This window comes from Octodon degus, unplaced genomic scaffold, assembly GCF_000260255.1.
Source record: "Octodon degus isolate 3935 unplaced genomic scaffold, OctDeg1.0 scaffold00101, whole genome shotgun sequence".
NCBI classification, from domain to species: domain Eukaryota; kingdom Metazoa; phylum Chordata; class Mammalia; order Rodentia; family Octodontidae; genus Octodon; species Octodon degus.
In genome coordinates this window covers 6,893,419-6,908,445 of record NW_004524677.1, presented here as the reverse complement: position 1 = coordinate 6,908,445, position 15,027 = coordinate 6,893,419, and the positions used below count along the sequence as shown (strand labels likewise).

At 43.2% G+C, this 15,027-nt stretch overlaps 1 protein-coding gene across 1 annotated transcript in view; it reads left to right on the top strand.

The window, feature by feature from the left end:
- Dchs2 (dachsous cadherin-related 2) overlaps positions 1-15,027 on the top strand; it is a 262,455-nt gene that overhangs the window by 192,832 nt on the left and 54,596 nt on the right. Inside the window, exons 10-13 of the mRNA XM_023723670.1 lie at positions 1,868-2,107; positions 11,303-11,437; positions 11,621-11,830; positions 13,469-14,326. Of these exons, the coding sequence (XP_023579438.1) occupies positions 1,868-2,107; positions 11,303-11,437; positions 11,621-11,830; positions 13,469-14,326 (1,443 nt within the window). The remainder of the gene's footprint in view (positions 1-1,867; positions 2,108-11,302; positions 11,438-11,620; positions 11,831-13,468; positions 14,327-15,027) is intronic.

Below are 15,027 nucleotides of genomic sequence, written 5' to 3'. Positions count from 1 at the left end.
TGCTATTTGTCCTTCTGTATCTGATTTATTCCACTTTAACATTATGGTCTCAATACCCATCCATTTCTTACAAATGTCTCAAGATTATCCTTCTTTATGGTGAGTAGTCCTCCATTGTGTACCCACATTTTCTTTATCTTGTTGTCTGATGAAGGGCATCTCAGCTGCTTCCATAATTTAATTGTTGTGAGTTGTGCTACTCTAAACGTGAGTGAGTGTGCATGGGCCACCATAGTGTGATGACCATAACTCTCTTGGACAGAGAGAAGAGACGAGGTCTGGCTGGTACAGTGGGATTTCTAGGGTTAGTTTTTTAAGGAACAATCACTAAGGAAATCAAACATTTAATTTTTTGCAGATGTCTTTATTCATTGCCAAGTACTCTATGACAGGGCTCCCTCCTGTCATTCAGCTGTCCTGATGTCACCATGCTGCCAGATAACATCCAGTATAATACTTTAGGAATCTGGTAAAGAATGTGTCCAAAAAACCCATCCTGTGAATTTGGAAATGGAATTCCCATTACTTTACTTTCAGGGGGCACTGAAAAATCAATGAACTAAGAACTCATTCTTTAAGAAATAAAGTCATTTCAGTGTGAGCCTTTGGAAAAAGTCTCAGATGTAGAACCACTTGGCCCAACTCTTAATAAGAACATTATTTGGAATGAGACCGAGTGTGCAGGGCTTGGAAGTCATCATTATAGTCTGGCCCTATTCTGTTGGAAAAAATCATCAAAATATTTATTAAATCCTGTGCACATGGTTCCATTCTGAAGCGTGTATGAACACCACCTAAGTTCCCAGCTGACAGAGAGATAGTCCAGGCACAGGCTGCTGGTTTCTGTAAGAACTGCATCTCTCCAAGGACCTGTTGCAATGATACTTAAAAGGCTTTTCCATGACAGATAAGGCAGGTCTATTGAAGATTGTTAAAGTGAATGAATAAAATTGGAATTGTGTCTCAGTAATTGAGATATTATGCATCTTGGACAAATGTAGAGGCTGTTTCAGCTGAGATATTTTTCAAAGACATAAAAGGATGGTTACCAAGTACATTCATATGAGATGGGATTTATTTTTCCTCTCAAGGCTTGAATTTCTCATAAAATTGAAATAGTAAAGTTTTAAACAGCTCATGGGCTAGGAAGTACAACGTGATGAGTAATTGTGAAAAAAAGCTGTTTTCTAAAGTCTAACTCATTAAACCTTTTTAAGATTTTGAAGAATATTTATTAGAGGATAAGAGAAACAGTCAGCAATCATGAAAGAAAAGCCTGACTGTTGGCATTCCATGGTGACTACCTGTGTAACACCGCTTATATGGGTCTAGTCCCATGACAATAATACAGAGATGTGTTTTATTCATGAAGTCTATTGACTAAGTTATAACACCTTTACCTTTACTTGTTGGCAAAAAAAGAGAACTCAGGGCAAATATAAAGTGACTATACCTGTTTAACAAAGATAAAATGATTTAAACCATGTAATCATACTTACATCTTTGTAACTTAGATGCTTCTAAAGAGGAAATACATAAAAATACATAGATTTTTAGTATCAACTGTCTTTTAAAGTGAGGTATTGGATAGATAAATAACTTAATCTTCTTCATAGACAATGGCATAGGGTGGATTGTTTTTTGAATAATCACCACCCTTTAATTTAAACTTACTTTTCTGACTATGATCATAGCTTTTTATTCTAGATCATGTGTAAATTTAGTGTTGATTTAATATGATTCATTCTTCAATGAAAATTCAGAGTTTTTAATCAAGTTAGATAAAATAGACATTGGTTAAAAGAGCATACATGTAACTAATCAGAGGAATATCCACTCGTGTCGCTTGTCTTCTCTTTCAAAACAGGCTTACTAACTACAGCTCGTCCTTTGGATTACGAAACGACAGCTCAGCACATTCTGACCCTCGTAGCCCTGGATGGCGGCGTCCCTGCCCGGTCCTCTTCCCAGATCGTGACAGTTACTGTCCTAGATGTAAATGATGAGGCCCCCGTGTTCAAGCAGCAGCTGTACAAAGCCTCGGTGAAAGAAAACCGAAGTCCAGGGGAGTTTGTCACGAGGGTTGAAGCAACGGACGGAGATTCAGGTAACTTAAAAATAGGAAGACTTGGTAATCGATGCTCAAAAGACTCTAAAATTATGGTTGACATAATTTAAAATATCAAAACTACAGAGTCCACAAAAAAAATGTGTACATACCTCAGGAGAAGACAAACTCCTATAGGGGACATGCTCCTGACTTAGCTGCAGGCCTGTATAGAAGAGACCTTGATGTCACCTGTGGTAGGATGCCCACTATACCGCTGGCCCTTAGGAAAGAAGCTGAAGGTGCGTGTGCAGCAACCTCCACGCCCAAGGCCACCCGAGCCTTGGCGTACTCATAAATGTTCACCATACTCATGAATGTCTAGGAGCTCAGCGCCAGCACTCTGAATGCTGCTTGCAGTTGTAAAGCCCAAAGATAGTTTGTCTTAATTTCATGATGTTTCACTACATTGAGTAATAAAATATTTATACAAGTTGTTTTTCCCTGAAGTGTGCATACAATTTTTTGGCCGACTCTGTATTTTGATTCATAAACAGTGTAGTCACCAGGCTTCTCGGGCTTTTACTTTTACTCCCATGCACATAAGAACATGCATATCTAAGAGAATGCATGCTTTTGAAAGCATTTGTTCATACTGATTTTAGTATCATTTATAGTAGACTAGTATATGCTCAACTAAAATGCAATTTATTGATTTGATCATGACAGAAACAGAATTACGAACAAATAATCACTTTATTTCAGAGTAATAAACGCATTAAGTAATGAAGATTCATGGTGCTTTCTTTTCTCAATGTATAGCTTTACAGAAGGGATGGAGTACTGGAGATAGACAACTTACATTGCGTAATCCTGACAGAGTTGCCATCTCTCTGTTCCTCTGCATATCAGTAACGTGGGCCGCAGGGCAGTGCCTCATTTCGTGTCTCCATCCTTCAGATGAATAAATGAATTATTCCATGGGTCAGACATCTCCATCCTTCAGATGAATAAATGAATTATTCCATGTACAGAGCTTATGTCAGTGTCTGACCCAACGAGGGACCAATAAGTGTTAATTTCCAATGTCGCTGTTACTATCATTAATATCAACCATAGAATACAGACAAATGGCTTCAAAATGAATTGTCAGAGCTCAAAATTTATAAGTTTATTAGGCTTGCTTTTCAATCACTATAGCTTTTCTTACACTTAAAATTCAGTAACTGGTGGCCGGAGAGCATAAGTGCTTGTCTTATTCTCAGGCATAAGTAGAATATGCTCAGTATAATAAGTGTTTGCCGGCCAAGCGCAGGGTGCTGAGTTCAATCCCTGGTACCACAAAAAAATAAAAGACAAATAAATTCAGTAACTGTTTCTATCTTAAAATTTGTAATTTAATATGTATAGAAATTACAGAGCAGAGCTTCCTAGTAAGACCGTTGGTAGAATTTTCCCCCTTGAGCTAATATGAATCGTGTACCATGTTAGTCTTCTAAAATACGCAGCTGTGTATAGCGAGCAGAATTGCACAGCAGTGTAATGTTTTCTTCTGTTCTTACAAGAATAGTCAGAGATGCTTTTGTGGAAATCATAGTATTCACAACAGCACTAGCCCTTAAGTTGTTAATCCAAAGAGTAAAAGATAGGTTTCCTTGCAACTTAAACTAAATCACCTGCCACCGACCTGCTCTGTCTCTTTGAGAAGCACCATCTTTTAATGAAATCCATTTCATCAGAATTTGTAGCAGTTGCCCTCAACACTCTTCTCAAGCGCTAACCTAATTTCTCTTTTGACCAGAGTGGGGCAGTGTGAGCAAGGAGTTTTTCTTGTGCTCTAAGTAAGTGTGGGGCAGGCCAGCAGCTTTTAGGAGTAGGTACTGAGAGAATTTAGCATATTCCTGGAGATACTCACTTTAGGGTGCAGAAAATATGGAAAACAGGCATAAGCTTTGTGTTTGATAATAATTCCACTCCAATAGAGTTCCTTTAGAGTGTCCTCAGTGGTGAGCAGAACAATATGGGACTCAGGGTAACAGAAATTGCACCCCACAGTGTGCAGAATGACACTGAGCCTGTTGCTGGTGCCATGGGATTTATTAATCAAGGAACGCTTCTGTCCTGTGGCCTTATTTATTTTGCAAATTTTATTTTTTAATTATGATTTTCTCTTCCTGTAATGCTTGAAGGCAAAGGAATTTCTATGAAGGGGGATCATGTTCTGATTTTCATTGTCAAGTTTGTCTAACGCTAATGATATTTCCGTTGAGGATGAATCATGTGCAACCTGTTCAATTGTAGCTGAATTGGAAGCTTATAGTCTAGATGCTGTGTGTGCTGGCTGCAAGCATAAGTGCAGATTTCTTGTTTGTGCCCCTTTCAGTAATGCATGTTTGAAGGACACATTAATGTCTTCATTAGTCTGTTGTAGCTTCGCACGCTTTGGAGATGGTTTTGATTCACTGGAAGTCTTGGTGTTTTTAACAAGGCCAAATCTGTTAAGCAGGTGATTATGCAAATGCTTACGAATGTTTGTGTGCATGCATGTGCTTTTTGAATATATTCTCTCTCAATTTTTCTTTTCGGGGGTCTTTTTTGGCTCAATGGTTAACATAATGAAATAGAATTATGTATGAGGATTGAATGACGTAGTCAAGATTTTAACATAACTGGCATTGCACTGGAATTTATGAATGGTTTACTTTATAGTATGTATTTTAAAAAATCCTACAGCCTTGCTTAATACCAGAGAACTTAGCATATGTTTTCTAGTATTCTACAATACAGTTTTAAAATATGTAAGCATACAATGTTGTTTGGCATTCAAAGCCCACAGGGATTTGAGCACTGAATATTTATGGTGTATGACTCACCCTATTCTAACAGAGTTATTTCTTATATTAAAAGGAAAAAAAAACACCAGATTTTAACTATGTTATTAAAACTGCTACAGCATTTGGTGTCACCAACAAGAGAGCCATTGTTAGTAGGCAAAGATCTATCCCAGGGCTGCCTGCGCAGCTCTGGCAGGTAGCTTGTATTGGTTGATGCATTTGCTCCAGAGTGGCGAATACAAATTGCTGAACAGCACATTTCCAGATAGACACGTGGAGTTAGCTAATGAGATGCTCCTCTGTACTCCAGAAAAGGGGGTTCTCTACAGCGCCTTCTCTGGAGTGTGCTCTGTATCTGGCTTGCTAGAATGTCTTGCACACCACGGGGCATCCTGCTGCACCCCCAGCAGGCTTGGGGCCAAGGAGAAACAGTACGTCGCTGAATCTGAGACACCATTAACTTAAAAAGTTACCAGATTTCAGAAAAGTTAAAACAGGAAAAGTATGTTGGAATTAATGAAAGTAAATAAGGGCTCTTCGCCTGTGCCTTAGGAATGACTTTACCCAGTGGATGGCTTACCACCCTCCTGGGAATGTTTATGAGACCATTCTGCATACTTTGAGAAGCAGCCCCATCTATGCGTAAACTGAAGGATACAAATTTTAAAATATCTCAATCTGGCATGTTTTGCAATACTAATTTCTCACTTTTGTAGCCTTTCTATTTGTATATTCAGGTCCCTTTGAGACAATTTCTTCATGGAGTGGTAGTCCCTTGTGTCATCTGCTGAGGCAAAATACCTGTGATCTGCTCCTCCGCACGTCGCTTGCAGCTGCCGGCCAACCTGCTCCCCAGTGCTCTCTCTGCCAGCGCTTGCCCACAGTTTTAGATCTGACCTGACTAGGGTTGCAGGAGAAGATCCACAAGGTTCAGGCCCAATTAATAATGCTGGCTTTGTGTCCCCAATCTAGCAATGGGAGCATTTCCAAAATCCTAACAGGGGAATTCAGGGAGGGGATAGGCCCCTGGGCACTTCATAGCTTGAATTCCTCAATCCAAAGAAATGTCACTACAGGAAGTCACAGTGACATGCTGAGCAGAGCGACCACCTACTTAGGCGACAGCGCTTCTACTCACCCCACTACTGTTCTGCAGGCATTTTCTTGATTTCTGCTTGTCCTTTCTATTAGGCTTTTCTCTGTGTGAAGTCCTGTTATAAATGTGGTTATAAGAAGGTTAAAACAGGACAAAAACACATAAGAACTAATAACCTTACTCAGACTATAACAGTTAAAACCAGAACTCTGGAGTATATTATTATTGCATCGAATACATTGTGCTAATATTGTATCATTGTTTCCTTGTCTTCCTCCCTGTAGACTATGAAATACTCCCGGGCCTAGGATGCTCTTTTTTTCTGGATTCAGGTCATCTCATTTACTATTATCCTAAGTCCTTAGAGTGGAGCAAGATGTGACATAGAAACTGAATGAATGTTTTTACTGCACAATGTGGGGAACTGAAGCAGATGGGACATAAGCTGCTGGGGTTACCTTTCTTCTGCAGTTTGCTTGCTTATTTCTTCAAACAAGACACAGTTGTCATTTTGCTTTAGAAGTGGCTGAGGGAGTGGTCATTGTGCAGCTGATGAATTACTTGATCAGTGATCTTCCTAAAAAGTGAATCTGAAAGTAGCCCCCTGTGCCCTGCCTGGGTAGCTTCCTTATTAGTTCTGTAGGTGACTGTGTTTCTGTAACACACCAACGTGGGGTGGCACAGATGTGGCCAGGGGGCTTTGATATTTCAATCTCTGGTTCAACACAGGTCTAATTAAGGTAGATGAGTTTTGGGATTTTGGTTTTTTTGGCAGAACTAGGGATTGAACTCAGGCTCTTGCACTTGCCAGGGAAGTGCTTATTTTACTGAGCCATCTCCCTGGCCCATTTTTGTTTGTTTGTTTTGTTTTGTTACTTTCTGGTGATAAAATCCAGTTATCAAAATGTCATCCAAGTTATGGGGCAGTGAAGTGCTCTATCATATGCCCAGAAGGTCAGCATCTTCTGAATAGATGATGATGAATGGTCAAAGAGCTTGAACATAGATAGACATGCTACTTGTGCTGGGTGGAAGCAAGTGACTTTATAGTACTCACAAACTGACACAAAGTATCTTCTGTCAACAAATTGATGGTCACAGAATGATTACACTGTGCTCCACCCCAGCCTACAGGTGACAACCACCATGGCACATTTCAAGAATGCTGGTGCCCTCTAACCAGTCCTACCCCACACTTCTCAGAAGTAAAACTCCTCTGAATTCTTGGGAAGTACACTGGGGATGGATGGTAGGCATAGAACACAAGGTAAATTGATCCTGACAGTCCCATCTCCCTAAGCTTTGAATTCTTTTCAGCATAATATGCAAGCAAAGAATTGGCATCTCAGCCTCTGTGATTATAGGCCACCACTGAATCTAGCCAGTCAACAAAACTGCCATGGGCAGAACCACATGAGCTGGTGCATTAAGTATGGACTCCGTGGTAGACACACTACATCAACAAATCCACCCAAAGGCGATGTTAGGGTTTCTCTTCCTGCATCTCGTGTCCTTAAAATATATTCCTATATGTATTTCCCAGGTTTATGCCAATGGAAGTTAGAAAATTATTATTCTATTGAATTATGAGCTGTCTTTGACTATGAGCTGTTGTGGGCTGTACCTGACTGCCTATGGGTTGTTGAAATCTAGCTCTGGTTATGAAGATTCACAAGTGTAAGCATGCCTTTCAAGCTAAATCTGCCACTTGATGGGGGTCTCATCTTTAGGGAGGTGAATTTTAGGCTCACACACATCAGAGCTTGCAAACTTCTGAACTATGATTTGAGCTGCAAGCTCAAAACATCAGCTGGTACTGTTTTTTTTCTGTAAACGACTAGCCCTTTGACTTATCATCCTGTGTCATACCCCTCTTTACCATCACATAGTCAAAATCAGTGCCATTTGGTTCCCTTGTGAATTGGACCCCTTTGATAGTCACTTCATCACAGGCAGACACAGATGACAACTTCACTAATCATGATATCACCTCAGGTGTTGAATTACTAATGTGCTGTAAGTTCTGTGGCAAGAAACTGCGCATTGCATTCAAAACCAAAGGGAATCAAACCAACCCCAGATTCCATCAGCTGAAACCAACTCCTTTTGCAAAATATCTTATCAGTCATATTCAGTCTGGAAAACCAGATGCTGCAGCACAGGTGTTGAATAGCTGAGTAAGCCAAAGGAGAATAGTGAGACAGTCCACAAAAAATGAATCTAGGGAGTAGCTGCTACTAGGAAACAGAAGGGAAATTGGAATTATTAGAACTGGGGAGAAAGCAGAGAGAAGGGGCTGTGGAGAGCCTGGCTGGAGGCGGGACGAAGGAGACAGGCCGACATTGCTGATGGACACAGTGTGCGACCAGGAAGAAGGAAGCATCGTTTCTTCTTCTGACTTTCAGTTTCTTCCTGTGTCCTTTTTGTGAGGGACTCTCAGACGGAGTCATTTGGCAATGATGTGTGGTTTCACAAGCTCACTCCAGCATCAAGGCCAAAGTGAAGACAAATCTGAGATACATTTGTTTAGCTGCCAAGACACCGTGTAAAGCCCCAAGGAGGAAGGGACAGTAGGAACAGCAGCTATAGAGGCCTCTCCAGAAAGCAGCAGTGCATCCGGAGAACAGCAGGACAACACATAGAACAGGAATCTGGGAGGGAGCAAAAGCTTAGGACAACAGGCAGAGTTTGCATCAGTGGGACTTTATAGACCCCAGTGAGGTGTTTGGATCTTGTCTTAAGCGAGTTCACACTCTTCCCTCTTCCTGCTTAATTCATCTTCAGGATCTCAGGTTTTCCAGAAAGTAGGTCGCCTCATTCCACTCATCATGTGGAGCTGTAACTGCCTGCTCACTCATCCACATACAGGGCTGTACTGTAAGCACTGTGAGGACAAAGCATTTGTTTTCTTGGTAGCAGTTGTATTTTTAATGATATTAAAAGTAGACTTCCTGGTCTACTTCCTCAGCCATTTTCTATATTCCATCATGCGCTATATGACACATATACTTGACCGTCTCCTCCACTACATGAGAACATTGAGAACTAAGATGACTCTTGAGTACCTGACATTTAGCAAATGCACATAAAATGTATGAACACATGAAATAAAGAGGAAAGAGGGATCTGAACTCTCTGGGTTGAGAAGGAGAAAAGCGGAATGGAAAATGACTTAGATGTCAGCTGTTCTCACATAAAATTATCTCTACATTCCACTGAGGAAGTAGGAGAAAAATCTGTCATAATGAAACAAGGAAAAAAGCTTTTCCTTATATTCCTTTACACCTCTTTCCCCCGTTCTTCTGGTTCCCTCATTTCTATTAAAATATGAGAGAGCGATATGCCCCAGAGAAGCCTAGTCAGGTAAGAACTGAAGATGGCCAGCAGGCTTTAGGAGCAGGAGGCCACTGTCATGGTGGGAAGAGTGGGTGGGACAGCGGTGGTTTGGAGCTAACTGCAGAGAATGGACAGCATGCTTAAGTGAAATTTGGCTACAAGGAGGAGGGACAGAGAGCTACAGAAGAGTATAAGCAACGGGAATATTTTTAGGAGAAAGATCTAAATTAGCAGAAAAATTCCAAGAAAGAGTATTTGAAAGATTACTTTTGCCATTGGGTTCGAAAGCTGTGGACTGGAGCCGAAATATATGCAAAGGGCTGAAGGAGCTCTTCTCCAAAGCCACCTTTCCTCCTGGGCTATATCAAGGTTGTGACCTGGGAGAGAGAGAGAGACAGGCTGTGGTCGGTAGGAACCTGAGCAGGGCAAGGTGAACAAAAAGTATTCCCAGACGGCACTTTCTTCATCTCTGCATCTATAATCAAGAGTAGAGAGATAGTTGGGAAGATCCTGGGATGAGGATTTGTTCAACATCTTCATCAACAGCTCCCAAGATCTGCAGGAGGAATCAGTTGCTAAAATGACGGCTCATAGGGCTGGGCTAGATGGGAAGGAACTGAATGGTGGGAGGTGGCTTCAGGGACACAGTGCAGAAGTCACAAGACAGCAGGTGTTGGAGCCCGTGAGCCACTACATGGGTGTGTGTGCACACGGGCACACCTGGGCACATGTATGTGTACACGTACACACACACACACACACACACACACACACACGCACACAGCCTTCCTCAGGTGTGTGCCATAAGGATATCACTACACAGCTTCACATCCAGATATCCAAAATGCTCAGTAAGGTGCTGGAACTAGACCAATTCCTCTTTATTTCCATTTTCATCACTCTGGAGGATGACAAGGGCCTGGAGAGAAAACAGCACATCATTAGCTGGAACCACAGAAGTATGGGAACCATTACTTTGAAAATGCGTAATAATACAGTATCACATTTCTCACTCAGATAGGAGACGGACTACGAAGTAAAAACAAAACAAAAGTAAACACATAAGCAACTCTGTGGGCTTCCTAAGATTGAAAATAAGCAGTCCTGGCAGTGAGCACAGGCCTCTAAACAGAGGGTCCATCTGCAGAAAGTGTCATTTGCACCACAGACTTACAATTACATCATTAAATCACAATCAAGGGTGTTAAATGGAATAATTAGGAATGTGTTGTGGAGTTGCACACTCATAAGAAAAATTTTATGGGAGGGAAAAAATCCTAAGCATTCGCTGTGGGGAAGTCTCGGAAGACTTTTGAAAATCAAGGATTTCAGCTCCTGAGGCCTTCATTGTGCAGCCACATTCAAAGGGGTTTTCTTTTACCTTAATTTGAAGACTAGCTATGAGTTGCCTTCTTCGGGGGGGGCCTGCCAGTAAGCTCAGTAGTTTAAAGAGCTTGCTTGGGCAAACTCAATAAGGCGCAGGGGACCATGGTTCTATCCCCAGCTCCACATGCCGCACCAGACCCGCCCTTAAGGCTGGGTGAGCCAGTCCCCCCAAAAAAAATCCTTCTCAACTTTTCAAAAAACAAAATGAAAGAACAGCAACAAAGGGGTAGGTAAACAGCTCAGCAGATTAAAGCACCTGCTTAGGCAGAGCGCAGTGGCCTGTTCAACCTGGCCTGCCATGCCAGCCCCACCCCCAGGGCATGCTGAGACTGTGATTGAGACTGGGTGTGGTGGTGTGTGCCTGTAATCCCAGAGCTTGGGAGGCTGAACACAGGCAGATCACTATGAGTCCGATCTACGTCGTGAGACCCTGTAGACCCTTACTAAAACACACACACACACACACACACACACACACACACACGCACAAGAATTTTGCCTTCCTCACCTATGGCCTAACACATTCAAAGGAAAATAAATAAGAAAATGGTCAGGTGAATACCCAGAGGATAAATGCTAAGTTATCTTTATCTTTTCTTTGAGGCATCAATTCCAAGCTTCAGTTTGAAATCCTATCGGGGGCCTCCTTTGAGTTTTTCAAGATCAATCCTGACACTGGAGAGGTGGTGACAACCACCACACTTGACAGAGAAGTCCAGGACGTCTTTCCCCTTCGAGGTAAGTCATCCTCCTGTCCGCCGCAAAGGGCAGTGAAGAAATTTAACATTGAACTGCGGTGTCTTTGAATAAAACAGCACTGACCAAGTGCTACTCAGCGAGTGGTGCCGAATGCTGTCTGGAGGAAACCGTTCCAGTGTTCACTAACAGCCACAATCCGCGCCTCTTTATGTTCCATATCAGTCCTGGTACGAGACGGGGGTGTCCCTGCGCTGTCCTCCACCACCATAGTCATCTGCACAGTTGAAGACGAAAACGACCATGAACCAGAGTTTCTTACCTCCAGTCGCAGCATTGAGGTTTTGGAAAACCAAGAACCTGGCGTTGTCTATACCGTTTTGGCCTCTGACATAGATACTGGCAGTAATGGAGCTGTCAGGTATCACATAATCAGTGAGTATTTTTTTTTTAATTACAGCTCCCCCCATGAGTTGATGCATTCTAAATATTGATTCTTCTGTACGATGTAGCTGTATCGGCCACTTTTCTATTGCTGGGTAAAATACATGACCCCTTCAACTTGAAGGAGGGGAGAAATATTTGAGCTCACAATTTCAGAGGGCTTGGTCCATGGCTGGCTGACTCCAGGCAGAAACATGATGGCAGAGCGGTGTGACACAGGAAAGTTGTTTATCTCAGGGCACCCCAAGAGCAGGGCTCAGGGTAGGAGCAAGAGAGAAGGGGCCAGAGACCAAACATGGTCTCCCCAGCTCGTTCATTTCCTAGAAAGGCTCATGAAACACTGCAGTGCGTAGTCGTGCATCTTACTCATAAGATCCAGCACTGCACAACTTTTTCTTCATCTAGAAGTCAAATGGGGGCCAGCCACGTAGCTCAGTGGATTAAAGCACCACCGGGGATTCAATACCTGGGCCTGCCATGCAGGCCACGCCCCCAGGGCAGGCTGAGACAGCGATTGAGACTGGGCTTGGTGGCACACGCCTGTAATCCCTGCTCTTGGGAGGCTGTAAACAGGCGGGTCACTCTGAGTCTGATCTAGTAGCGAGATCCTGAACACCCTGTAGACCCTTTCCTAAAATACAAAAAAAGAAAAAAGTCAAAAGGACTAAGAAAATTAAACGCTTTGGGTAGATATAGGATGCTGAGGAAGCCATGACAGCACAACTGAAGACTTTCACAAGAGGGGACTTTCCTTCAGAAAGTGGGAAGAGTGGAGAAACGAGTATGTTTGAAGCTAGGGGGAACGTTTCTCAGGAAGTTAATGGTAGGAATCTTTTACTAGATACTAAATTTTAAACAATGAACATTAACTATAAATTTCCATAGTACTGCACAGCTCCTGTTGCTTATTCTTACTTTCTATTATTTTATTTCAAATGCTAAAATATACATTTTAAGGTTCTCAAGAGGAAACACATATGAAAATAAAAAGTTATAAATGCACACATAAAATGCACCCTGTTGCCAATTAGGGAAGCAAACGCTCTGAGTTTTGACTCAATTAAGCTGTATATTGAATCATGTTATGTTGTATTTAGCCCACTTTCCCATGGCTGAGACATAGTACCTGGTGCTCACAACTTCAAGCAGGAAATGGCTGAGACAGCTCACCGTGGCAGGGGTCCAGTACGTGAAAGTCAGGCCCCAAAGCAGAAGCATCATGCAGAAAGGCAGGGTGGAGACAGCCTGCAGAATTCTTGAGGCTGAAAAACAGAGCAGGTACAGTGCCAGTGAGGACAGCAGGACACAGCCCTGGGACCCTCCCAGACACGTTCAGGAACCTGCTTTACTCCTCTGCTAGGTGTCTCTTAATCCAGTGACACTGACCCATCAGGAGTAAGTTACTAGTTGCTTCTTTCTGTGGAAGAAGTTTCACGTGGTGAGAGAATTTATCAAGCTCTATCCTCAGTGCTTACAAAAGTGCTAGGATGTGACAGAAAGGAAACAGCTATGAATGATGAATGAATGAATGAATGAATGAATGAATGAATGAATGAGTGTAGGCAGTACTAGCAAAGCAGCGCTCTTTCCAATCCACTTCAATCCATGTTCAATTGTTTTCTGTGATAGATGGAAACACGGATGAGTCCTTTGTTATTCATGAAACGACAGGAGAACTGGCAGCCACTCGTGCTTTGGACAGGGAGCGGGTCAGCAGTTTCGTGCTCACCATCCAGTGCTCTGACCAGGGAGACCCCCCTCAGAGAGCCACCATGCAGTTGCGGCTGAGGGTTTTGGATGACAATGACCACAGCCCTGCCTTTTCCAAGCTGCATTACCAGTCTTCCGTGAGGGAAGATGCTGCAGTGGGGACCGTGGTTCTAGTGCTGTCTGCTGTGGACAAGGATGAAGGCCCGAACGGACAAACTGAGTATCTCCTGTTGGATGAGTCTGCTGGCGCCTTCACTGTGGACCCCGTGACAGGTGTGCTGAGAACGAGCCGCAGCCTCGACCAGGAAGCCCAGTCGCAGTACACGTTTTGGGCTGTAGCCAGGGACCATGGCATTGAGGGCCCAAGAAGCACCACCGTGACTGTCCATGTGTCTGTCACTGATGTTAATGACAATGACCCAGTTTGGGAGCAGAATCCTGTTGATGTTTTCCTTCCTCCCCAACTGCCTACTGATCAGGTCATTACTGTTCTGAGGGTCAATGACCCAGACATGGGGCCCAATGGGACTCTCACATTCAGCTTTGCAGACACCCAGTCAGTGTTGTCTGTGGACGAGTCTACAGGAGAAATCAGACTTCTGCGAAGTCCGTCTGCAGACAACTTCCCTCTGTGGCTGCAGGTGAATGTTGCAGACCGCGGAGTCCCAGCCAGGGCAACCCCTGGTCTCTTGGTCATTCACATGGAAGGAGAAGACACAAAGATCGCCTTCAGCCAGCATCTGTATGAGGCCCTGGTGGCTGAAGACTGCGAGGCAGGTCAGTGACTTGCAAGTCTCCTGGTGTATCCCTTCTGTTTTGGCAGATTATATGAGTCTGTTGCAGATTCAGGTACACTTTTGAGTTCAGTCAGTTCTTGGTATAAGAAAGAGTTGCAATCGATGTGGGCCTGCCAATTGACTTTTCAGCACTTCAGCAAAACACCCGAGGGAACTCACTAATAATGAGAAAGTTGTTCTGGTTCACAGTTCTGGAGACTCAGTGGGAGTTGCTCCAGCCACGCTGCTCTGGGTCTGTGGAGTCTGTACCTCGTGGATAGTGCAGGTCACATCAAAGCATGCACCACAAAGCCAGCAGGACTCCCCAGGGCTCCCTCCATCAGCCAAGGGGACTCCCTCCTAGCAGGGATGCCCTGGGCTGGACCTTTCACGCACCTGCGAGATACCAGGATGTGAACTCCAGCAATGGGGACTAGCAGCCTGGCCCTGCAAAGTGCCGAGAGAGAGCGCAGTGGGGACAAGGCCTGCTGCGCCTCTAGAGGTGGGCCCTCCTGTGTGGAGCTCCTTCAGACAGTGCGAGTGACTCAGTGGATGGGAAGCCTCTATCTTCCTTTTACAATGTATTTTTTGAGCCTGACCAGAATTGCTCCTCTTAGTTACCTTATATTTGGAATTATCTAGTTAACTTTGGTATTTACCTTTTTACTAGAACTTAATACTCCAAAAATTATATATAATATG